The 21,788-nt window shown below is 30.5% G+C and overlaps 5 protein-coding genes across 5 annotated transcripts; 3 read left to right on the top strand and 2 right to left on the bottom strand.

Annotated features, from left to right (window-relative positions):
* Nucleotides 1-272: 272 nt before the first annotated feature.
* On the bottom strand, nt 273-2,386 carry LOC114386662 (transcription factor bHLH18-like). Its single transcript, XM_028346694.1, has 2 exons — nt 2,073-2,386; nt 273-408 (listed from the first exon to the last, which is right to left on the bottom strand). The coding sequence occupies exons 1-2, from the start codon at nt 2,325-2,327 to the stop codon at nt 298-300; spliced, it is 366 nt and encodes a 121-aa protein (XP_028202495.1). The 5' UTR covers nt 2,328-2,386; the 3' UTR covers nt 273-297.
* A 4,753-nt stretch (nt 2,387-7,139) lies between these two features.
* On the top strand, nt 7,140-12,404 carry LOC114387084 (transcription factor bHLH18-like). The gene is made up of 4 exons (XM_028347206.1): nt 7,140-7,308; nt 7,558-7,959; nt 11,304-11,663; nt 12,046-12,404. The coding sequence occupies exons 1-4, from the start codon at nt 7,270-7,272 to the stop codon at nt 12,133-12,135; spliced, it is 891 nt and encodes a 296-aa protein (XP_028203007.1). The 5' UTR covers nt 7,140-7,269; the 3' UTR covers nt 12,136-12,404.
* Nucleotides 12,405-13,265: 861 nt separating this feature from the next.
* On the top strand, nt 13,266-14,688 carry LOC114387825 (magnesium transporter MRS2-F-like). Its single transcript, XM_028348028.1, has 2 exons — nt 13,266-14,190; nt 14,515-14,688. The coding sequence occupies exons 1-2, from the start codon at nt 13,867-13,869 to the stop codon at nt 14,656-14,658; spliced, it is 468 nt and encodes a 155-aa protein (XP_028203829.1). The 5' UTR covers nt 13,266-13,866; the 3' UTR covers nt 14,659-14,688.
* LOC114387826 (magnesium transporter MRS2-F-like) lies at nt 14,640-16,754 on the top strand. Its single transcript, XM_028348029.1, has 4 exons — nt 14,640-14,750; nt 14,962-15,090; nt 15,780-15,925; nt 16,028-16,754. Exons 3-4 carry the CDS (start codon nt 15,822-15,824, stop codon nt 16,239-16,241), a joined length of 318 nt encoding a protein of 105 aa, XP_028203830.1. The 5' UTR covers nt 14,640-14,750; nt 14,962-15,090; nt 15,780-15,821; the 3' UTR covers nt 16,242-16,754.
* A 1,572-nt stretch (nt 16,755-18,326) lies between these two features.
* Nucleotides 18,327-21,570, bottom strand: LOC114388630 (BRCA1-associated protein). The gene is made up of 12 exons (XM_028349213.1): nt 21,184-21,570; nt 20,980-21,095; nt 20,773-20,881; nt 20,570-20,684; nt 20,399-20,496; nt 20,216-20,322; nt 19,876-20,122; nt 19,715-19,768; nt 19,446-19,589; nt 19,225-19,289; nt 18,764-18,818; nt 18,327-18,680 (listed from the first exon to the last, which is right to left on the bottom strand). Exons 1-12 carry the CDS (start codon nt 21,358-21,360, stop codon nt 18,537-18,539), a joined length of 1,431 nt encoding a protein of 476 aa, XP_028205014.1. The 5' UTR covers nt 21,361-21,570; the 3' UTR covers nt 18,327-18,536.
* Between the last annotated feature and the right edge of the window lie 218 nt (nt 21,571-21,788).

Raw genomic sequence — 21,788 nt, forward strand, 5'->3', positions numbered from 1 at the left:
AATAGAGTTACTTGTATAAGTAATGTTGTTTGTAATTACGTCAAATATTTTAGCGATAAATTTTAGACAACACGTCTTATTTTAAATGAGTTGAATTCGATTCAACTCGATTTAATCTTGTGAACAGTTCAGCTCGACTTAATTTAAAATTTTAATTATTTTACATATTTTTATTAGTTAATTTATGCAGAATTTTTTTTGAAATTAAAAACTATTTTATACCACTTGAATAATATAAAATATATTACTATATATTTAACATACAAGGAGGATGAGATTGACAATTCTTAATAAAGTTCATCGACTTGTCGGTGGTACTTCTCTTCTCACTCGCTCCAGCACAGCTATGCGTCCTTTAAGTTGTTTCACGTAATTAATAGCTTCACTGAGTACGGAGGACTTGTCTATCTATACATTTAATGATAACATTACAAACAAATTAATGTCAAATGTTACCATGCTACCATTTGGAGATAAATAGATAAATAAATTTTATTCAGCATAATTTTCTAATAAATAAATACAGAACGCATAGCTATATTTTTGTCATAAGTAGTGGTCTTCCGCTAAATGTACAAGGACTCCAACTTAATTTGGTGGTTTATTCATAACTAAACCGAAAATAGGTTACGGGGTAGGTTCCCAACGAACTGCACAATAAATTCCTCTCCTTTGTAATAGTACACACACAAAGTCAAATTTGTAAGAGAATTGGAAATGCAAGTTTCTCCAATTTTGCAAGACTAAATATCATAGAGTTGCAAGTAGAAAAGAGGAGTATGAGAATCATATAAGAAACTCATATTGCTGAAAAATGATAAAAGAGTATAATGACAGTTGTGAGTGCTTTATATAAAACTTATTTCTAACAAACTAATGTAGTATTATCTTTAACATATGTATGGAACCAAATTAAATAAAGCTTAAACCTGTTGAGAAACTATATTGGTTCATTTTGGTTGTTAATTAATATAAGGCTAATGAACCAACTTTCCCAACATTAATACAACTATTTACTTCTCTTTTCTTTTTTAATTAAATACTATTTACTGCTTTTTTACTATACATTATCATGCTGTGCAGGATCCCAGGTTAAGCTGTTCTAGATCGTCACTCCAATAGATGAGTGTTTTAGAGGTGAAAGGATTGAAAGGATTAAATAACATTTTGTTAGAAAAACTATACATACATTTAATATTAACAATTAAACCTGAACTTTTTATTTTGATTTAAAAATTATTATTTAATCTTCTCATCTCTCGTAATAAAATACTTCACTGTGATATACTCATTCATATATATATATATATATATATATATATATATATATATATATATTGAAACATAGTGTCATTTAATTGATTTAATTAGGACTAGTTTATTTTACTTTTGAAATCAAGTTCGCCCACCATTGTTACATGTATAAAAAGTATGCCTGTGAGTAACTTAAACACATATCCCAATTTATTTTTTCCGGAAATATTGAGTTGTTGTTTGCTTAAACTTATTAGTTGAAAAAAAAAACAGTTTTTTTAATGAAATAAGTATTCTTTTTCTTTTCGATTAGCACTTAAATGTTCATAAATTATTTTTCTAATGAGATTAAATCCAACTTTAGTAAAAAAATGTAAGATATTATACTTAATTAAGTTTTATCTTATTCTACTTTAGATTTATTAACATGGGATTTTTATATTGTATGCCCCTCATCAGTTCAGGGTGAAAAGCATTACAGAAACTCTATTAAACTTTTGAAATTAATTAACAAAATTAAAATACCAGACTTTTATATTTTTTTATAATTAAAAACAAAATAATATATTTATACACCCAACTTCTCATGCAACTTATTTCTAATCCTAATGTTATTTTTTATATCTCAATTTCCATCTTTTATCACATATCTATCAACTAACAATTTCCCCTCAATCCTTTATTTTTCTCGATCTATTTGTCAAGAATGGAAACATTTTCCATAAAAATATTCTATTTTGAAGTGTTTAACAGCAGGAAACGATGAAATAATACTAGAGAGTAATGCAGAGATTTAAGGTAAAAGAAGAAGCACTGACCTTGTTCGAGCCAGGTATAATAGCTGAAAGCGCTATGAATATCTCTGCCATTAGCTGTCTCCTTTTTCTCTCGGACATAATGTGATCCCGTGTCGGTGTCTTTGCTCCTTCGCAGCTGGTTTCTTGTTTCATTTGCAACACAGTACAAGGTTGGATTTCGATGCTCTTCACTGAAGAAGGAGTTGTCGCCGCCCATATCCTATAGAATAGAAGATTATATATTACAAAGCAAAATATCAAATTTAGGATACACATGGTGACATTATCAAATGCCAAATCACCGTTACCTGATCAGATAACCAATCGTCCATGATTGTAGACGGTATCTGTTTTTCTTTTAAAAAAAACTCAAATCCATATCTGTTTTCAAGATTATAAAATTTCTTTCTATTATTGAAGAAAATTTTTTATTATAATTTTTTTTTATTTATTATTGTTATATATTTTGAATGAAAAATAAATCCTAATTTTTCGTTACAAGAATTAAGAACACGTAACTATCATGATATTAGTTAAATATCAAATAAAAACATTAGATATTTTCTAATTACACAAAAAAAAAAATTTAAACTTATTACATTGCATTGTTAAAAAAATACTAAAAACACATTCTTTTAAACATTTTTTTTATTATTCGTTGATAATCACAATTTTTTTAAAATCCCATGCTATATATCAAATATAAATTATCACATCAAAAATAATTAGAACCATAGATGCGATGTAGTCTATAGAGAGTATGTAATAGTTTTTCTATATATTAGTCAAAGATATAAAAAATTAAGGATGGTACGTCGTATGGTAAAAAAAGGAATTTTTATATTTGATATTTGAAATTTTTAATTGAATAAAATGTAAAAGTTAGACAATGTTTATTAAGAGAGAAAAAATAGTTTTTTTTTATAGATATTTTGTGTTCTTTTTTCATTATAATTGATGTTTCAATTAAATAAATGATAAATTTGCAGTATAATTGGTGAAGGTGAAAGTTGATATAAGCTACAAAGTGCAAAAAAAAAAGTTGAAAAATATGAGATAAGAAATAAAAATAAGATACGGTGATAATTAAGAGTGTGTTTGATTTGCATTTTCAATTTTTATTTTTATTTTTTGAAAATTGTTTTCATTTTCAAAAGATTAAAATTCTGAAAATATGTTTGGTTTGACTTTTTGTTTTCTATTTTTAAGAAATAAAAATATTGAAAATGCGTTTTCAAAAAAAAATACTTTTAGATTTGTTTAAAATTACATTCCTTGTCACCACCACATTTTTATTTTATCCAAAATGGGATTCTTAGTTTCAACTAAAAATACTAAAAATGAGATTTTATTGTTTCTAGTTTTTAGTTCGTTTGAGAAAAAATTTTCACTAAGAATGTTTTCAAAAATTCAACCAAATACATTTCCATCACCATTTTCTATTTCTAGTAAAAATGAAAACAAAAAATAGTCAAATCAAATACCCTTAAATTAATAATTTATATTTAGCATGGGATTTAATTAAAAATTTAAAAATACTTATAAAGATCATAATGATGATAAATAATTAAGTTTAGGAATAAGGGGTTAAATTCAGAAATAAAATATCAATGATTAAGCTCAACCACCAAAACCACAATAAATAATTAAATTGAAAGGTTAAATTAAAAACTTAATTTTCTAAAAGGCGACAATCACATAAATGATATATGATCATTGGTAGCCGTAAAAAATGTTAACTCCTCACACTTTATGGATTAAAATAGGTATTTACCATAAATAAAATAATAATCTATTTTTTCTTTTTTATATATAAAAAAAAGTTATCCCTCTAAGATAAAAAAATCGAAATTACATAAACGTGTCAAAACATAAAATAACCATGTGTATATATGATGATAGAAACGGGTAGAAAGTAGAAAGTAGGAAGAGGCAACTGCGGGAGGGAGCAGTATGCCAAATTTCTTAGGAGCCAATTACCTTTCAACTCAATTCAATAAACGTCCTGATTATGTATTTTGAAGAATATTATTAACGAACAAAGCTTAATATGTATAAATATAATGCCCTCCCAACATTTGACGACATTTGAAATTGACGTAGATGAGCTGTAACTCGACACATGAAAGTGATGAAACACCGTTCTTCACTTGAATTCCTCTTCTAAGGTGCACTCAAGGGCAGTCCCCTGTCTCATCACCACGAATCCTCTTACACTTTTTTTTTCTAGTTTTTCCTATTTACAAATTCCAACCATATCAACAAGAAAAGAATCACGGTTAAAAAATTGACTTAGTAAGGAAAAGAGAAGGAAGGGAGAGAAATCATATGTTCCAATTCTTTTGTTAAAAAAACTAACAACCGATAAAAAAATCACACTAAAAGAAAGATGAAACAAGAGTGACAAAGGTGTGGTGCAAAAGGAAAAGAAGTGGAGGCCAGGCTTAGAGGGGGAAGTGGGGGTGCCCGGTGACTCGTAAGAGACAATATAGTATTTTTGCCCATTTGGGTCACTTTAAATTTCTTATGGGGTGCAGAAAGTAAATTATTGGTGCAGGAAGCAATTGTCTTCAACCAACCGAACTACCTACCTAAGCTTAACATCATATTCATAAGAGAGTATGAGACCCCAAAAAACAAGTTGGCAAAAAACTGAGTAGTTTTTTTCATTCCTTTTCATTTTCTTTCTAATTTCCCTCATCTTAACATTTTTTTTAGTTGAAGTGACTCAACTCATCGATACATGATTGGTTGGACTATATTATGTTTTTTTTTCCTCACCAAAAAAGTGAATCAAATTGATTTGATTCACTTTTTTCTCAACTCATGGTGAACCAATTAATTAACCAAATAACTTATTTTGATACTTCTACTTTGGGAGATCATCAGCAGTAATGGAAGTCTCGATACCGATGGTTTCTTCCTTACGTAGAATACTTCCACCGATAAGGTAGGACTTCGGAGTTAAACTTGCCCATTGCACTCATTTAACATGCAAGTTGTATATCTACCGTTAGATTGCTCATTTTACTAGTCATCCAAAAATACACGTAAGGAAAAAAAAAAAAATACAAAATATGCATGGTGGTACTCTATTCACAAAGACGCCACCTGCAACAACAGCAACAAGTCATCAACCCATGCGTATAAGGACAATCTTTAAAAAAGTTAGTTTTAGATTTTTTACAAAAATATTTTTTAATTCTAACTGATTTTATTGTGATTCTAATAACAAAAATTTGGTCTAAATTTTATACTTTCTCGTATCTACATTTTTGAAATCAATAAAATTGATAAAATGAAGAGACATTTCAATATGTTGACATTCCAATACAATTAGATATAACTTAAAATTAAGTAATTAGACACAAGTAATTAATGTGTTGAAGTTAAGATTAACTTATTCGAATAATATTTAAATTTGATTCTTGATAAAAATAATTATTTATCAGATTTTATTTATCTTCTAACTAAACTTTGAATTATTCAAAGTCATTTTAGTCCTAATGAACCGGATGATTAAAAAAAAAATAAAGCATCAAAAGAAATATATACCAAGAAGATTATCATACAAGTTTAAATTATGAGTAGTTATACTCAGTTATACTTACACAACTAGTTTCTGAACACGGCAAAATATTACTGAAAAAAATAACCTACCAAATAAGATTTCAACAGCGTCAGAAGAAAATCAAACCCAATTTCAAATAAAAGATGAAAGCTAATTTCAAATTCTTGAGTACTAGTGTTTTGTGTTAGTCCACCTTGACTTATCAGTTTTCAATTCTAACTGATTATGACTCATGAGTACTCTTTTTTTTTTTTTTTCCTTTCTTCTCATCACGAGTACTCTTCTATTGGCGTGCATGCTGGAAATAGAAGAAGCAAACAGTAAAGCATCTTTTAGTCCTTACTCTTTTGGATATTATGGAGTCAGCTACAATGCAAGTATGCAACTATATACTTAAAAAGTTTCAATATTTTTAACTATCAAACTAATTAACTTTCTATTGTGTATTTTTTTTTTACCATAGTCACAATGAAATTCAAACAGAGAATTTCTTACATATTATTTAACCTTTACCACAATGTCAACCTTAATGATTAATTGATTGAAATGAAAAAGGCATTTATTTTAACTTTTTCTCGAAACTCAACATATTTTAAGTGTTCAAAATTTTATTTCATAGAATATTTAAAAATTAGTTAAAGAGATAATAAAAATGTCTACACAATTATCCTAAGAGATTTGTTTATGTTAAGTAACACATTTCATCTCTTATAAAAGAGTAATTTAAAAAAAATGTAATCTATATATTTCTTACTGTAATTTTTGCGACCTTATTCTTGTAATGTATAAATAAATAACAAAGCAAGCTTTGATTTGTTTTGTCAAAGCAAGTTAATTGCTTTCAATCCATGTCGCTTATGATCATGATTCATGAGGTTAAGAGGTTTAAATGTTTTTGGCTGCGCTTGTGAAATTGAAGTTAATGCCTTAAGGCTTCCGTGCAGTGTAAATCTCACCATCTCCGTGTCGCTAAACAAGGCAAAGTTTCAACCCAAGTAGCTCTTATATAGGGCCAGATCAAACTCCAGAGACCAGTCTTAAAATCCTCAGTCACTTTATTCAATACAACATGTTATCATGAATTGTATGACTTAAAGACCGACAATAAGAATATTAGGCGCTGGCTGGGCCGGGTACTCAATATTTCAACTATTAAAATAGTTAGGATACATCAATGATCTATTTATATAATGTATAGGTTAAAGTTTTAAGAAAATGTTTATTGTAAGTTTCATCAACAAAGTTAACATTAAACGCAGACAAAAGGAAGTCTCTTTAGTATGTAGAGTAACTATATCTCTCTCTCACTCTTTTCATTTTTTAATTATCTTTTTAATATCCATGTCTCTAAAGTAGTACTTAAATTATAAAAAATAAAAAAAGAATGACGTATTTTATTGGTAGAGGAAAAATAAATGATATGTATGATGAAGAGATCCATTTAAATAAGAAAGAGACGCGGAAATAAAAATGGTCTTAATTTGTTTGTTTCCTTTTTGGCCCGTGCGCTTCGTAATTATTTATGAATGATGAGAGCCCCTCTTTCCTTATAGATCATAAGAGAAGCATCTTCTTCTTCGACCAGAAAACCCACACATATTGCATAGGTCCCCCACCCCACCTTCATCCTTATCCTAATCAATAATCATGGAGGAGAATCCATGGGGGAGTTGGTCTTCCGATATGGTAATAACTAATTACAATCCCTATATATTATCATGCATAATATTTTACAATATTAATTCTTCTTTAGATAGAGTATGATATATATATATATATATATATATATATATATATATATATATATATATATATATATATATATATATGCACGCACATGAATATATAATTAGTTTATATATATACATCATCTCCTCGAACTGTATATAGCTTGGTTAATTTTTGTTGGAACACCGATCCTTAATTATTAATTAGGAAGTGGATGACGAGGTTGCGAATGAAAGTTTGTGCCACACGAACCTTTTTGATGAAGAGTTCCTAAGAGATATTCTGCAACGGCCACAAGAGGGTGCTCCAAATCTTAACAACTCATCCATCATGTCGTCTCTTTGTGCTCAAGACATTAAGCCAACTACCTTATTTCCAACCACTTACATACTCTCTTTCGACAATTCCGCTGCATTGTTACCAACAGAAACTGATCGTGATTCTTCTTCTTCCAAATTGCCCTCATCAAATTCAAGGGCCAACCATGGAATCAAGAAGCCTGGAAGCGCTTCGGAGTCACTGAATCACATCATGTCAGAGAGAAATAGGAGGCAGGAGCTCACCAGCAAATTCATTGCACTTGCTGCCACTATCCCTGGCTTGAAGAAGGTTAGTCGTCGTTCATTTCTCTTGATTTTTTTCATTAACAAATATCAATTTTTAGTTTTTGTCGGTGTAAGAATTTGAACCTACAATTTCTGTTTTCTTTTTCTTTTCCCTTTCGCCACCGGATCAATCTTATCACACTTTCATTTCTCTTAATTTTACTCAAACCATGTGCATGCCTTGTAATATTATTCATCAAATTAAACTATTTACTTTTAATTTTAATTACTTTTGCTAGATACATACATAGATATGTAAGTCATGATAGAGAGTATCGGTCGGTGTTAAATTTATTCTATTCATGCATCATATCATATGATAGAGAAATGTTAAATGTGGAACCTATTTTTTGGTATATACTTCCACTTTCTAAAACACCAACATAAGAAGCAAGTTTTTGTGTCCTTTCTGTTGAACTGGGTTAATTTGCAACTTTTCAGGTGCAAACCAAACACACACTGACAGATAATATGATAAGAGATACAGATAAAAATAGAAACAAAAAAGACTAAGAGAAAAAGAGAAGAAAAAGAATGATTACGATAATAATAGGAGAAATCACAACAAATCAATGACTCAGGAGAGAGAACAATCAATTCTATAGCATCAACCAAATGTTGATATCTCATCTCAAAAATTTAGTAAAGGTAATTGTGACCAATTCCAGGGTATAGTAGCATGTGAAGTAATTAAATGAACTTGGTGATAATATAAATTAGCCGAGTAATCAAGAATGTTAATGGAGACGATCGAGACGGAGGAGAACCCCAAGAAGAGTGTCTTGACGTACGAAAGAAATGGCAATCAATTTAGCCTATCTAGGCATAACTAATTAGTGTGCTCATGAAAATATATATAATTGTGGCATCCAAGCTACATAACTATTGTCATGACTCATAATATGGATATCATTATCAGTGGGGAACTGCTAAGTACTGTAAAACCCAAGTCTTTATGAAGCCAATGAATCCGAATTAAGGATCTGCATAATAGTATCAGCAAGAGCATCATGTTTGATGTTTGGCTTCAATGTTAGAATGAGTCATAAGAATTTGTTTGTTACTGCTACACCCAGATATAAAATAATTCGCAAAGAAGATTCAATAGCTAAAAGAACTCTGTTTAATTCATATGCCTTTCAAAAAGTATATCTCAATTCACCTATGAATAAGCTTATAACACTAGAAAAGTGGAGACCACAGAAAGGTACACCTTTGAAGTAACGCAACGATGCCAAAAACAGTTGTATAATGTGCGGAACGAGGAGTAGACATAAATGGACTAACCAAGTGTACTGTGAGGTAAATGAGACTCCCATTAATCTACTTGTGATAAAGTATCAAATCATTATCCAAGGTGGAGTACTAATTAATAAGGGTGGAAGAGACAACATGCAAAATTAAGCATATATTTGGTGGAGTACTGCTTCTGGTACTCGTGAATAAATTAAATTTCTTTAATTTTTTCATAGAAAAATTATCATTAAGTAGGGTTTTATCTAGTGAGATAATGTATCAAAATTTAGTTCACATAGGAATAAATTTAGTTCTTATTATAGGAAACACCAATTCGTGGTGATATGATATTTCATCTGTCACGTCATCATTTAACCTATGAGACTAATGATATGTAATAAAATGAAACTTAAATTTTTTTTAGATAATTTATTAAAAATGACATATAATTCAGGTATAAAAAATTTAATTAAGTCATATTAAAATTTATACTAGAATAACCAGTTTAGCTAACAACTAATCACCTTATCAACCTAATAAACAACTTAAAAAATTAGCTAAGAAAAGTGAAAATGGTATAGAAAACTTGTTTAAAACGGTTTTGAAAAGTTATTGTTTTCTTAATTTTTTCAAAAAAATATTTAAAATATTTTTAAAATAAATAAATGCTCGTTTAAATAATTTGTTTATAGAATATTATTATTTGATTATTTATTGGGAACTTTTTATAATAATAATTTAGAACTTCACTTACCTTAATTTTTATGATTTTGTTTTAATTTATTATTTGATGTATTATCTAATATTAAAGATATATATTTTATTTCTATTGGTTGGATCTTAATTTCATCAGTTCAATTAATGATTTATTTAGTTTTTAAAAAATTAATGATAATTAAACCTAATTATCTAATTAATAGTGGAAAATATTCAAAATATGCTGACAATTAATATGCAAATACATTTTGTACTTATGACATTACATGATTAGGAAAAATGTATTAGAAATCATGTTATTAATATTTCTCATATTTTTAGTTATTTAGATAATTTTTGTCTCAAGGATCAACATTTTAATAAAAAAAATATATATTATTATAAAACTAAAGACTAATACTTTTCCTAGTAGAAACTATAGAGACAAAACACAAAAGATCAATAAAAATTAGAGATTTATAACTTAATGTAGTAGCAAAAACAAAAAAGAATTATATAAAAAAAGAGTAAACAAGTAATTCAGTCATAAATTAACATATGGAGTAAATTTACTGATTTTTACAATAACTAGTTATAAATTATAATTATTTTTTATACAGATAATGCATAAATATTAAATTCAAACAAAATGGGTAAAAAGAATAAGAAATAAAATCTTATTTAAAAAATTTCCTCCCATTTATCATATACTATCATTAGGGTTAAATAAAATCATAAAAGACCACCCAAGTTCATTATGTAAAAACCATCGGAATATGGATTTTATTATTTTTTTATAGTGAGTAACTCACTCTAGATGATAAAAGTAATATTATTGGTTGTTAATAAGAAAATTAGCAGTTAATATTATACAGGTGCATGCATAATAAATCACGTAGTAGCAGTAATTTGTACTTTAATTACATAATTACAAATTTTGCATTACTTTATTGATGTTTTATATATTTTACAAATGGGAACAAAACTTAGTCCAGTTTTGATAAAATTTTCCAAATGTACTTTTAAGCTAAGAAAATAAGAAGAAAAAAAATGAAATTTTTATAAGTTAAAATTAATTTATATATAAGTTATTAAAGGAGTTATAAAATTGATTTGATAATAGAAGGAAAAAGGAGAAACAGAGAGATTGTGGATTTTAATTTCTTTCACTAATAACAATTAATAAATTCACAATTAATATTTGTTGATAGAAAAAATATATGCATGAGTTAATCTGTAAAAGTTTTCTTTTATAATTTATATAAAAAAGATGATCATTAGGTTTCAATTTTTAATAAAAAAAATGAATTAAATTAGCCTTCAAAAGGAGAGAAATTCATTTTTCTAAAAAAAAAATAATCTTATGATGTATGTGTTTTAGGAGTAAATAATAAAATAGGTATGTTATGTGTGTAGATGGACAAGGCCCATGTACTAAGAGAAGCTATCAATTACGTGAAACAACTACAAGAACGTGTAGAAGAGTTAGAAGAAGATATCCAGAAGAACGGTGTAGAATCAGAGATAACCATAACAAGATCTCATCTCTGCATTGATGATGGCACGAACACTGACGAATGCTATGGGCCCAATGAAGCACTTCCTGAAGTTGAAGCCAGAGTCTTAGGGAAGGAAGTGTTAATCAAAATTCACTGTGGCAAACATTATGGAATTCTGCTTGAAGTAATGTCTGAGCTCGAACGTCTTCATCTCTACATATCCGCTAGCAATGTCTTGCCTTTTGGGAATACCCTTGATATCACCATTATTGCTCAGGTAATTAATTAAATATCAATTTATGAAAGAAAATAAAGAAGCTAAAATCAACCTCAAAAGTTTTCTATCCAAATTTAATTAGGATATTGCTAACTAATGTCCACAGATAGAGTACTCGATCATGAAAGAATTAATAAAAGAAATTTTTAATTGAAAATCACATTAGAGCTCTAATTAAAATAGAAGTTCAGTTTAATTAGCTTTAATTAGAGTCTCGAGATGCACAGAAAATCACAATAGAAGTACACTAATAACAATATTTTTTAAACTATAACTAAATGCTAATTAGCATTTTCCATTTGATTATTATCGCCCTTCAACTATAGATAAGTTTGTTGTTCAAACTTGTGTATTTTGTTACTACCATATACATATATTGCAGATGGGTGACAAATACAACTTGGTAGCGAAGGATCTAGTGAAAGAACTGAGACAAGTGGCTATGATGAAGTCATGTTATGTGCAACAATGATCCGGACTTGAGAATGAGAAGTTATAAAATCGTTTCTCTTTCAATAGCCTGTTTTGTTTTCGTATGTTGAGTCAATAAAAAGATAGAGACTATGTTTGCTCGGCGTTAGTGTGTGTATATATATGCTTCATTATGATATCATATATCATACTTAGTCTTGGACGACGATAATCAAACTTGAGGCTGACCGTGTATCATGATCCAGGAGGATATAGATTTAATCTATAATTTATAACAGAAATAAAAGAGTCAACAAATTTTGATCTGCATATTTCTCCTATTTTATCCTTCAACATCATATTCTCTCAATTTCTATTTAACTTCCCCTTTGAAATACATCACAAAGCTATTTTTGATTTTTTTTAAGTTTTACTTTTTCAACTTTCAATTTCTCAAAGTAGTTGATAAAAAGTATTTAGCAAACATTTTTTTCAAGGCAAAAAATCATTTTTAAATGTTTACCCTTATATTATAAATTATAGAAAAATTCCAAGAACACACTTTAATGCACTTTTTAAACACATTCTATTTTATTAATTAAAATTTATTAAAAATGGGTTCATGTTATATTCAATAAACCTCACTCCTGAAATTTATTGTTTTTATATTCTAAGTGTGTAGCGTTAAAGTTTGTGGGCTTTGGAAAAGTAATTGAAGTGATCTTGGTGTCTATATATGGAAAGCCTAACTAAAAAATATCATCATTTTTCATGCAGAGGGCATGAGAAAATTAAGACTACTTAGACCGTGAATGAATTTTTGGGCTTGAATTTTGAGCATTTCTTGAGTTATAAAATCAAAACGACATCAACACAAAAAATTCAATGACTAATTTATATATAAATTTTATGAAGACTCCACTTGGCTCATAAGACCATTCTGGAGGATCAAATAACGCTTAAATATATTTTGTCCTTGTAATGTTTAAATTATGTTTGTTTTATTTTTTTAATGATATTTTTTCATTATTCAAAATATTATTTAAAGTTTTTTAAGAACGAAAAATAGAAAAAACATAATTTATAAAGATTAAAACCAAAATAATAATTTTGTAAGAAAAAAGCAAAAGAATAAAACACTAAATTAAAAGAAGTAAAAATATATTTAATTTGCTTGGAGCTAGCTAATATCTAGTAGGTACATCCCTTGCTTTCCCTTGCACACGAATTCCCCAACCCCAATGGCCAATGGCTTCTTGTAAAATATAATACTACATATATAGTTGTGGTTGTACCATCTTCTTTTTGCCGGAAATTAATTAGAGAGAGTAACTCTATCAGGGAGCAGCATATCAAAAATAAATATAGGAGGAGGCTCTTCCAACACCACCAGCGGATCATTGCAATCAAAAGCTGCCTTCGCCATAGCATCAACTACACCATTCAATTATGGCCGTACCATCTTGCACATTATACCAACAATGTAAATCCTTTTTATATTATCATAAAATAAAATAAAAATCAGATATGATAGATTTATTAACTTTAATAATTATCATAAATGTCATTTTTTTTAATGGCATTATTATATGATTAAAAAATGTTAGATGAAGTAATTTACTATTTTGCCCATATAAGAAGATAAATCACAGAAACCTGAATCTGGGTGGACAAATCTTATAGCGAAAAAATAAATAGCATAAAAGGTTACCTTAAAATGAATAGATAGGTTTTGGTATTGAGATTTGAAGGAACGTACGTACGTATATCATATATAGTGGAGACCGGAAGAATGAGGCGAAAAGGCGTGGGAACGACGGCAGTGAAGAGTTGGATGGTGGTGTCGGAGACAGGACATTCGCGGCTTGAAGATGTTGGAAAACACTCCATAATGCGACGAACTGGGTTGCCGGCGCGTGACCCTAGGGTTCTCGATCCCGTCCTCTCGTACCCTTCTTCCATCCTAGGACGCGAAAGAGCCATTGTTGTCAACTTTGAACACGTCAAAGCCATCATCACTGCCTCCGAGCTCCTCCTCATCAACTCCTCCAACCCTTTCTTTCTCTCCTTCCTTCAAGATCTTCAGACCCGTCTTTCCAATCTAAATCCCTCCCATGTACGTATATTTGTTTGATTATTAGACTATGTTTCTTTAATTTATGACACAATCTAAATTAGAATTTCATCTCGATATAATTTATTTTTTTGTGTACAATAACAACACATAAAGTTAGAACCTAATACCTCGTACATACTACACCGATCCTAATCAGTTCTTCTCGATATAAAATCATTGGTTTTAATGTTGTGAGTGTTTAGGGTTTGAAGATGATTAATTTCCTCTTACAAATATTAATTTGTAGTAGGTGATCATCATGCATGGTTTACGGTGGTAGCTAGGGAAAATAATATTTACTCTAAACTTTTCATTACACATCAGATGAGCAATGACATGGATGGTGGTCACGAAGAAAAAACTCTAGCTAATGATTCACGAAACGGTTCACCTGTGAGAATACCTGGGGACTCTGATGCCACCTTTCATGTAAGAGCAGATAGCCTTAAGAGTGTGCAGAGACTGTAACCGGAACACCAGCTCCTAATAAGCCGTTACCTTTTGAGTTTAAAGTACTTGAGGAGTGTATTGAATCTGCTTGCAGGTGCCTTGAATCTGAGGTCTGTACTACCTTAGAACTGCATTTACTTGTCTATCTCTTGCTCATGTCAGGTTGTTGGTTTGAATATCTTCAATTTGTTATATTTATGAATATAGCTCCCCTTTCTTTAGTATGATGTTTTCTTTGTTTTTTTATATATTTGACACAAGTCCAGACGCTAGTAAATTCTATATATAGCTTATAAGCTCTATGACTTGTGCCTGTGTTAGACTTCAACATTGGAGGTAGAGGCTTACCCAGCTTTAGATGAATTGACCTCTCAGCTTAGCACACTCAATCTTGAACGTGTTAGACAGATCAAGAGTCGTTTGGTTGAACTCTCCGGTCGTGTGCAGAAGGTATGTAATATTCATCGCCCAACACCTGTCACCATGCACATATGATTTTACATAAGAATTTTGGAAAATAAATGAAATGAATACACTCTATGATAATATTCTGTAGTACTCAGCAGTGTTCAAATTGATTTGAGCATTAGCAACTAACCGTACCCTTTCATTCTTCTTACATGGATGCCAACATGTAGCAACACTAAACAAGTCTTTAAGCTGTTCAATCGATCTTAAAGAACTTAATTGTAACATTTTGCCTTTCACCGTGGCTATGTGCAACTTCTGGTCGTTTTGGATTGCATTTTGCAAACACACCTGTGAGGTTCTGGTTTCATTGCCCGGTTTTGTTCTTAATTCAATTAGCCACATAAATAGTCCACTATGGGTAGTAGGCTGGTCTGTGCAAGTTTAATCTAGAAGAAATGCTAGGAAAACATTTGGTTGACTCTGTATTGTTGCAAGAATATTTCGGGTGGGAATATAAAGTGTATATTGTGATCAACATGAAAATGTGAAATCCAAAAAGAAGCAAAGTGATTAGATTTGTGGATTCTTTAAGTACGGATTTACTGTATGAACATATTTTTGCACTAATATGGAGTATATGCCTAGGGATATTTTGATTCATTGTTCAATAAAGCTATGTTGTTCTCGAAAAAATAAAACTGGACTAATTCTGGTCTTGGATTTTACAGGTAGCAGATGAACTGGAACATTTGTTGGACGATGATAATGACATGGCTGAAATGTATTTGACGAAAAAGCTTAATGCTCGTTTATGTGATCAGTCATCATTAAAATTAGAAGGGTACAATTCCGAATTTGAAGATAACGATCAAAGGTAAAAAAGTAAAAACAACCAATGTTTGTCTATTTAATAACAGCTATAGTTTGACAAATAAGACTTGAGCTCACAAATCACAATGGTTCCTTTTGTCTTTAGTGATGAATCAAATTCAGAAAAGTATGACAAATTCCTTTGTCCTAAACTTGACGTTGAGGAATTGGAGATGCTTCTAGAAGCATATTTTGCGCAGACAAATGGAATCTTGCAAAGATTGTCTAGTGTAAGTATCGATCTATTGAACTCTTTTATCCTTTTGAACACTAACGAGAAAGATTATTGTAGGTTTTCAGAAAAAGAAAAACATTTGTGAAAGAGAAATACTTACTAAGTACTGTGCTGCATAGAAAGGAAAGAAATTAGCAAGAATTAGAATGATTGAAAATAAGGTTGAGAAAAATAGAATGAATGGAAACAAGTGAGCAAATGAGTAAATTTAGGATTCTAACTTTGTAAGCTTAATAACAGAAATAGAAAAGGAGTAAGAAATAAAGAAATAAGAAAAAAAATTAGTGTTTTTGATAAAGCACTTTAGTAACTTACAAACTACTTTGACTGATTTATTTATAAGTTAGTTTGACAAAATTAACTAAAAAAAATTGTTTCTTACACTGGGTAGAAAATCAATTGTGTATTTGAGAGACATGAAAATCGATTTTCATGTGGTAGAGAAAGAAAATCAGTTGTCGTGATGGATGTTGGACATTTAAGAATCAATTGTTGAATGGAAATATTTGATTTTTGTTTTGAAAATTAATTATTTTTCATTATATACACCTGTGATAATGGATTATTAACAAAAAAAAAATTGATTACTTTTAATGAAAATCGTATTCCATTGTTCATTTTTATGCAAATTTGTAAAGAAATAAAATGATATAGGATTCACATTTTTTTTATTTCTTTTCCTACTATTTCTCTTCTACTAAACGAATTAACGAAGAATAGTGATGGCATTTAAAACATAAATTTCTTATCTAAAATACTCACTGATGTATGTGTTATTTGATTAAGTTGAGTGAGTACGTGGATGACACGACTACATCAACATAATGTTGGATGATAAGCAAAATGAGCTTCTGCAGGCAGCAATAATATTCGACGCCATAAACATGATACTTAATGCTGGTATTGTGGTAGTAGGATTGTTTGGCATGAATATTCAGATTGACCTCTTTAATGGTCAACCTCGCCAATTTTGGGCTACAACTGGGGGCACATTTGGAGGATGTGCACTTCTATTCCTTGTATGTTTATGGTGGGGAAAGAAAAGATATTTTCTCTCTCACTAGAAGGGCAATTACTTGTAATCACTTTACTAATTATTTGAGTAATCTATATTATGGTGATAAATCTGTGCTTTGCTAGATGATAAGTTTAATAACTTTCGGAGTCGCTGCTATAAAAGGGGAAAATAGGAATCACTTGCAATCAGCATGCTACATGTTACTTATTACGATAGGCTTTCAAATAAAATTCATTCGAGTTATCGAGTAATACTAACAAATGTCTTAAAAGAAGTACTAGCTAACAAATTAATATAGTAAAAACTACAGTTTAAAAATAAAATAGAAGTTGTTTGAGTTTTAATTTAAAAGTTTTTTCAAGCTAAGTTTCATTTTATTCACGAAGAGAGAAAGATATGCACTTTTTTAAAAATGTTATTCTAATTAGTTTTTCTTTAAAAAATTATTTTTTTCTTTTCTTTTGTAAAAGTTAAAGTCCTTAATTTTTGCCTCAAAAACTCCTTAATTTTTAATCACTTTTCTTTAAATGTTTTTGTCCTTTTTAAGAAGGAAAAAAAAGTAGGGTAAAACACAACCCAATTGAATTTTTACTACAATTACCCCAAATTGTCCCGCTCACGCCCTAGTTACTTGTAGCATTTTACTCATCATGTTTACTTTTTGCATGCTAAATATTCCTATTATATTCTTGCATCACCCCAAAAATAATTAATGGTTTAATTTTTCATACAAAATCTGAACTGAAGTACTAAACTTATTAATGCCCGCCCAAATAAGGGTTAATGCTGGGTTCTTTCTCAATCCACTTCGACACTTATCTGGCGTGCATACTTTGACCTTTTCAGCCAAGACAATTGAAATAAATATAAATTTCAATTAAAGCTGATATTTTTTAATTATTATTTCCTCTGATAATTAAGTAGAGTTATTTCGGATATTGTTTTTCAAAATACATTGACTTGCATAACATGCATCTGACGCGGGTCATGCTGAAGCTAAAATTACTAGCTTCTGCGTCTTTTGCAAAAACATGTGAAAAACTTGAAATTGTGTACGTTTTCAAATTGGAACCAGACACGCACTTGTCCATCTCGGTAATCTATAGTTCCTGCCTGATACTTACATTTATAAATATTAAGAATTTATACTGGTAGTTGGAAATCTTTTTATTTACAAATCGAAACAGATACATACACTGGGAGTTTTATATGGGAAAAAATTAGAGTGAAAACATGTCAACTGTGGATCCACGAGTGTAGTTTCTATAAATCTGTGATTATAAACATGGTATAGGTCAGTCCGTGCAATGTAGTCCATTAAAAGGAATCATTCTTCTGTCATTAAAAGGAACCATTCTTCTGTTATGCGTCTCTTCCCACCAGGTCAGAGCCACTAGTTGTCGAGGATTCTATTGATTTGTCGATAATCCCTTCTTTAATCTCATCTGAAGCTGCCAGCTGTTCTACCGTCCTCCCACCCTCAAGACAAACCATGAGATCACCAAGCTGCACAGTTCAAGAATGTATCAAACAGAATGCACATTATAATTCCCTAAGAAAAAGAAAATAAGGAAATCGCTATCCTTCACCTGCATTTCCAGGTCCGCTACTCTATCATCCATCAGTCTCGTGGTTTTTTTCTCCCTGGAAAGAAGTACATCACATATCAGTTTACAAACCGTTTGAGCAAATTTGCAATCACTGAAGTTCAAGAAATGGAAATCCATAGGAATTGTGATTACTTGCGTCAAGAAACAGAAATACTTAGCAATTACAAAGTTGAGAAAAAAATATCCCTTAAAATGCCAAGCGCACATTAAAGCAGCAACTGGGGACCTTTGGTTTTATTGAACACAAGACATCTTCATACCATATTCTATTTTGAGAAACCAATTAGGATTGGCCTATTTTTTATTTTTTGGGGGGGGAGGGTAAGGTAATATGCATGAGGTAATAGATATTAACCTCCATGGGACCATTGTACACCAAAATATTTTATTGTGACAAAAATACATCATCAATAAGAAATAAAGAAAGGATAAAAGCATACCTCTCTTCAATCGCAAGTATCTTAGTTTTCCAAATGTCCTCATTTTTCACAAGATTCTCATTAAGCTGCAGACATGGACAAAATATAAACATTCGTAAAAAGAATTTCACTCTTTATAATATAGTAATGAGACAATAGAGAAGCCTTAGCTTGGTTATAACTTATGGCATATTACTAAGATTTCTACAAAAGAGAATTCCCAAGAGTGGATTACAACTTACATCATCCAGAAATTTCTTCTCTTTCTTACATCTGTCAATCTTGGACTGAATCTTCTGCTGTTTAAGACTGATAGCCTTCTGAACAGCTTTGGAAATTTTTCTCTCAGATTCTTCTTTTACTTCTTGTAATAAGGATTCAAAATACTACAATTAATTTAATACAGAAACAGATTAATCAATACAAGTTATAAAAAAAATTAATGTGTATATAATATACAGGAGGCAATGTTTTGCAGATTCACAGCAAGGGACAAATGAAGTACACTTACTAATTTTTGGTTTTCAAGTTGAGTAGCAAGCAATTCATTGTACTCATTGACAATCTGTAAAAGAAAGTATATTCATATAATGTGTGAGAAATTAAAAGTCCCCGTAAAGATACATAAATCTAAGAATTGAGCAAATTACTAAATTAATCTTGCAACATTACAGCTTCAACTTTACTATTAAGTATAGCCTCATTCATGGCATTATCTTCACAGCTGCAACTTCCACATCCATTGTCTGCATGCGCACACTGAGTGTTCAGCTCAATCAACTTCCCATCAGTTTTGGACTGAATAAGTCTATGAACATAGTTGTCTCCCACATAATCCCAAACTCGTTTTGTTTCCACTTCTAGGGAATAGCAATGCTGTGTCTCTTTCCAGTGTATTATAGCATGCCCTCCCTTGTATCTGAATCAAGATTTTCCATATGGTTGTAATCAAATCAAATACATAAAAGAAAGAAAAAGAATAAAACATGACAAAACAAGGGTTCAGTCTCACCTTCCACAGCCAACATACCCACATATAACACATATCCATAGGTTCTCAGTGGTTTGACAAACAAAACATATAGATTTTTCAGCTTGCTGCTGGCAATAGCGGCATACCTGAAATAAAAAGTATCCGAGGTGAAGTGAAGTAGTATAAAATAAAATAGAAAGCAGAGAGTTGGTTGACACTTACAGGACAAGAAGAATCTGCCCATTTAGAAATACAGGAACAATGGAAAGAATGGTTGCATATAGTTGTAAGAATTCCACCGGTGTCCTGATCTAATCGCTCTGCAATAATTCATTCATAAATAATCAAAATGTAGGAATATTGAATAGTAGTAGGCAAGGCAAATGGATGTACCAAGGCAAACAGGACAAGTAGGCAGTTCAGTTGAAGTAGCATTGGAGGGTTGTGCATGTTCAATGGAGCCAGTGTACTGCACGTCTAATGTGAAAAGAACACGGCAAACCTCAACCTATCATTAGCAAGGGAAATTCATTTGAATCGTATTACCTATGATAACAAAACAGAAAAGAAATTATGAAGAGAAATAGAAGAGGAACCTCGAGAGAAGAGAAACGGCGGCCATTGTAGTGCTTGTAGAAGCTGTCGGTGGAGTCTTGATCGTCAAAGCGAACTAAAACACTGTACTGATCCTCCATCCCATCCATCCTATGTAAAGAAAGAAAGAAAGAGGAAGACATCAATATTCAGATGTGATTGTGATTGTGATTTGTGAGCATGAATATGCATATATACCAGTAGCATACCTGACTATGCGCATCTCTAGCATGTGCTGAATGAAGGAACCACAGAACTGGCAGAAATCCGCATAGGTCATGTGATTTGGGACGCCGACAACGCAAACGAGAGGCTTCCGTCCAACCTAACACCAAAACGAAACTTGATTCATTCATTAATTATCATGCGTAAAAGCAGAATATATCGATGGAAGAAGAATAGAAGGAGGATACGGGTAGAGTAGAAGGAGTGTCGTCTGGGAAGAGATGCATGAGGCCACGGGTCTCCTCGATTCTCGGGTTTCCAGAAGAGAAATTGAAGAGAGAGGAGGAGAAGGAGGACGAGGAGGAGGATTCGCTAGGTTCCTCGTCGGAGGGAATCGCTGCTGTGCTTGAAGTTGAACTCCACATCCCTTCCCTTCTCACCTCAACCCACAACACAAGGATCTCTTCCTTCCTCCAAAACCCATTTATTTATCTTTCACTTCAAAATATTCAACCTTTCAACTCCCAACTCATTTTTAACCAATATTTTATCACTTAAATAAAATAATTGTTTTGCTTTTCTGGTTTCCTTGAGAAGGATTAAAACTAGGGTTTACACAGAAATTATAACAACTCTCTTTTTCCCTCTTTATAAAACTCTTTTTGTAATTGACTTGAATTTTATTAAAAACCAGTCATTTACCCGTGCGATGCTCACAATAGAATAAAAGCATACCTCTCATCAATCATAAATTATAACACACGGGTTGCTCCGCTCCGCTATTTTTTGTTTAGTATAAAAAATTATTTGTATTTTCCAAACTATTTTTTTACGAATAAAATGAGTCTTTTGT

This window comes from Glycine soja, chromosome 15 (assembly GCF_004193775.1).
Source record: "Glycine soja cultivar W05 chromosome 15, ASM419377v2, whole genome shotgun sequence".
Taxonomy (NCBI): Eukaryota; Viridiplantae; Streptophyta; class Magnoliopsida; order Fabales; family Fabaceae; genus Glycine; species Glycine soja.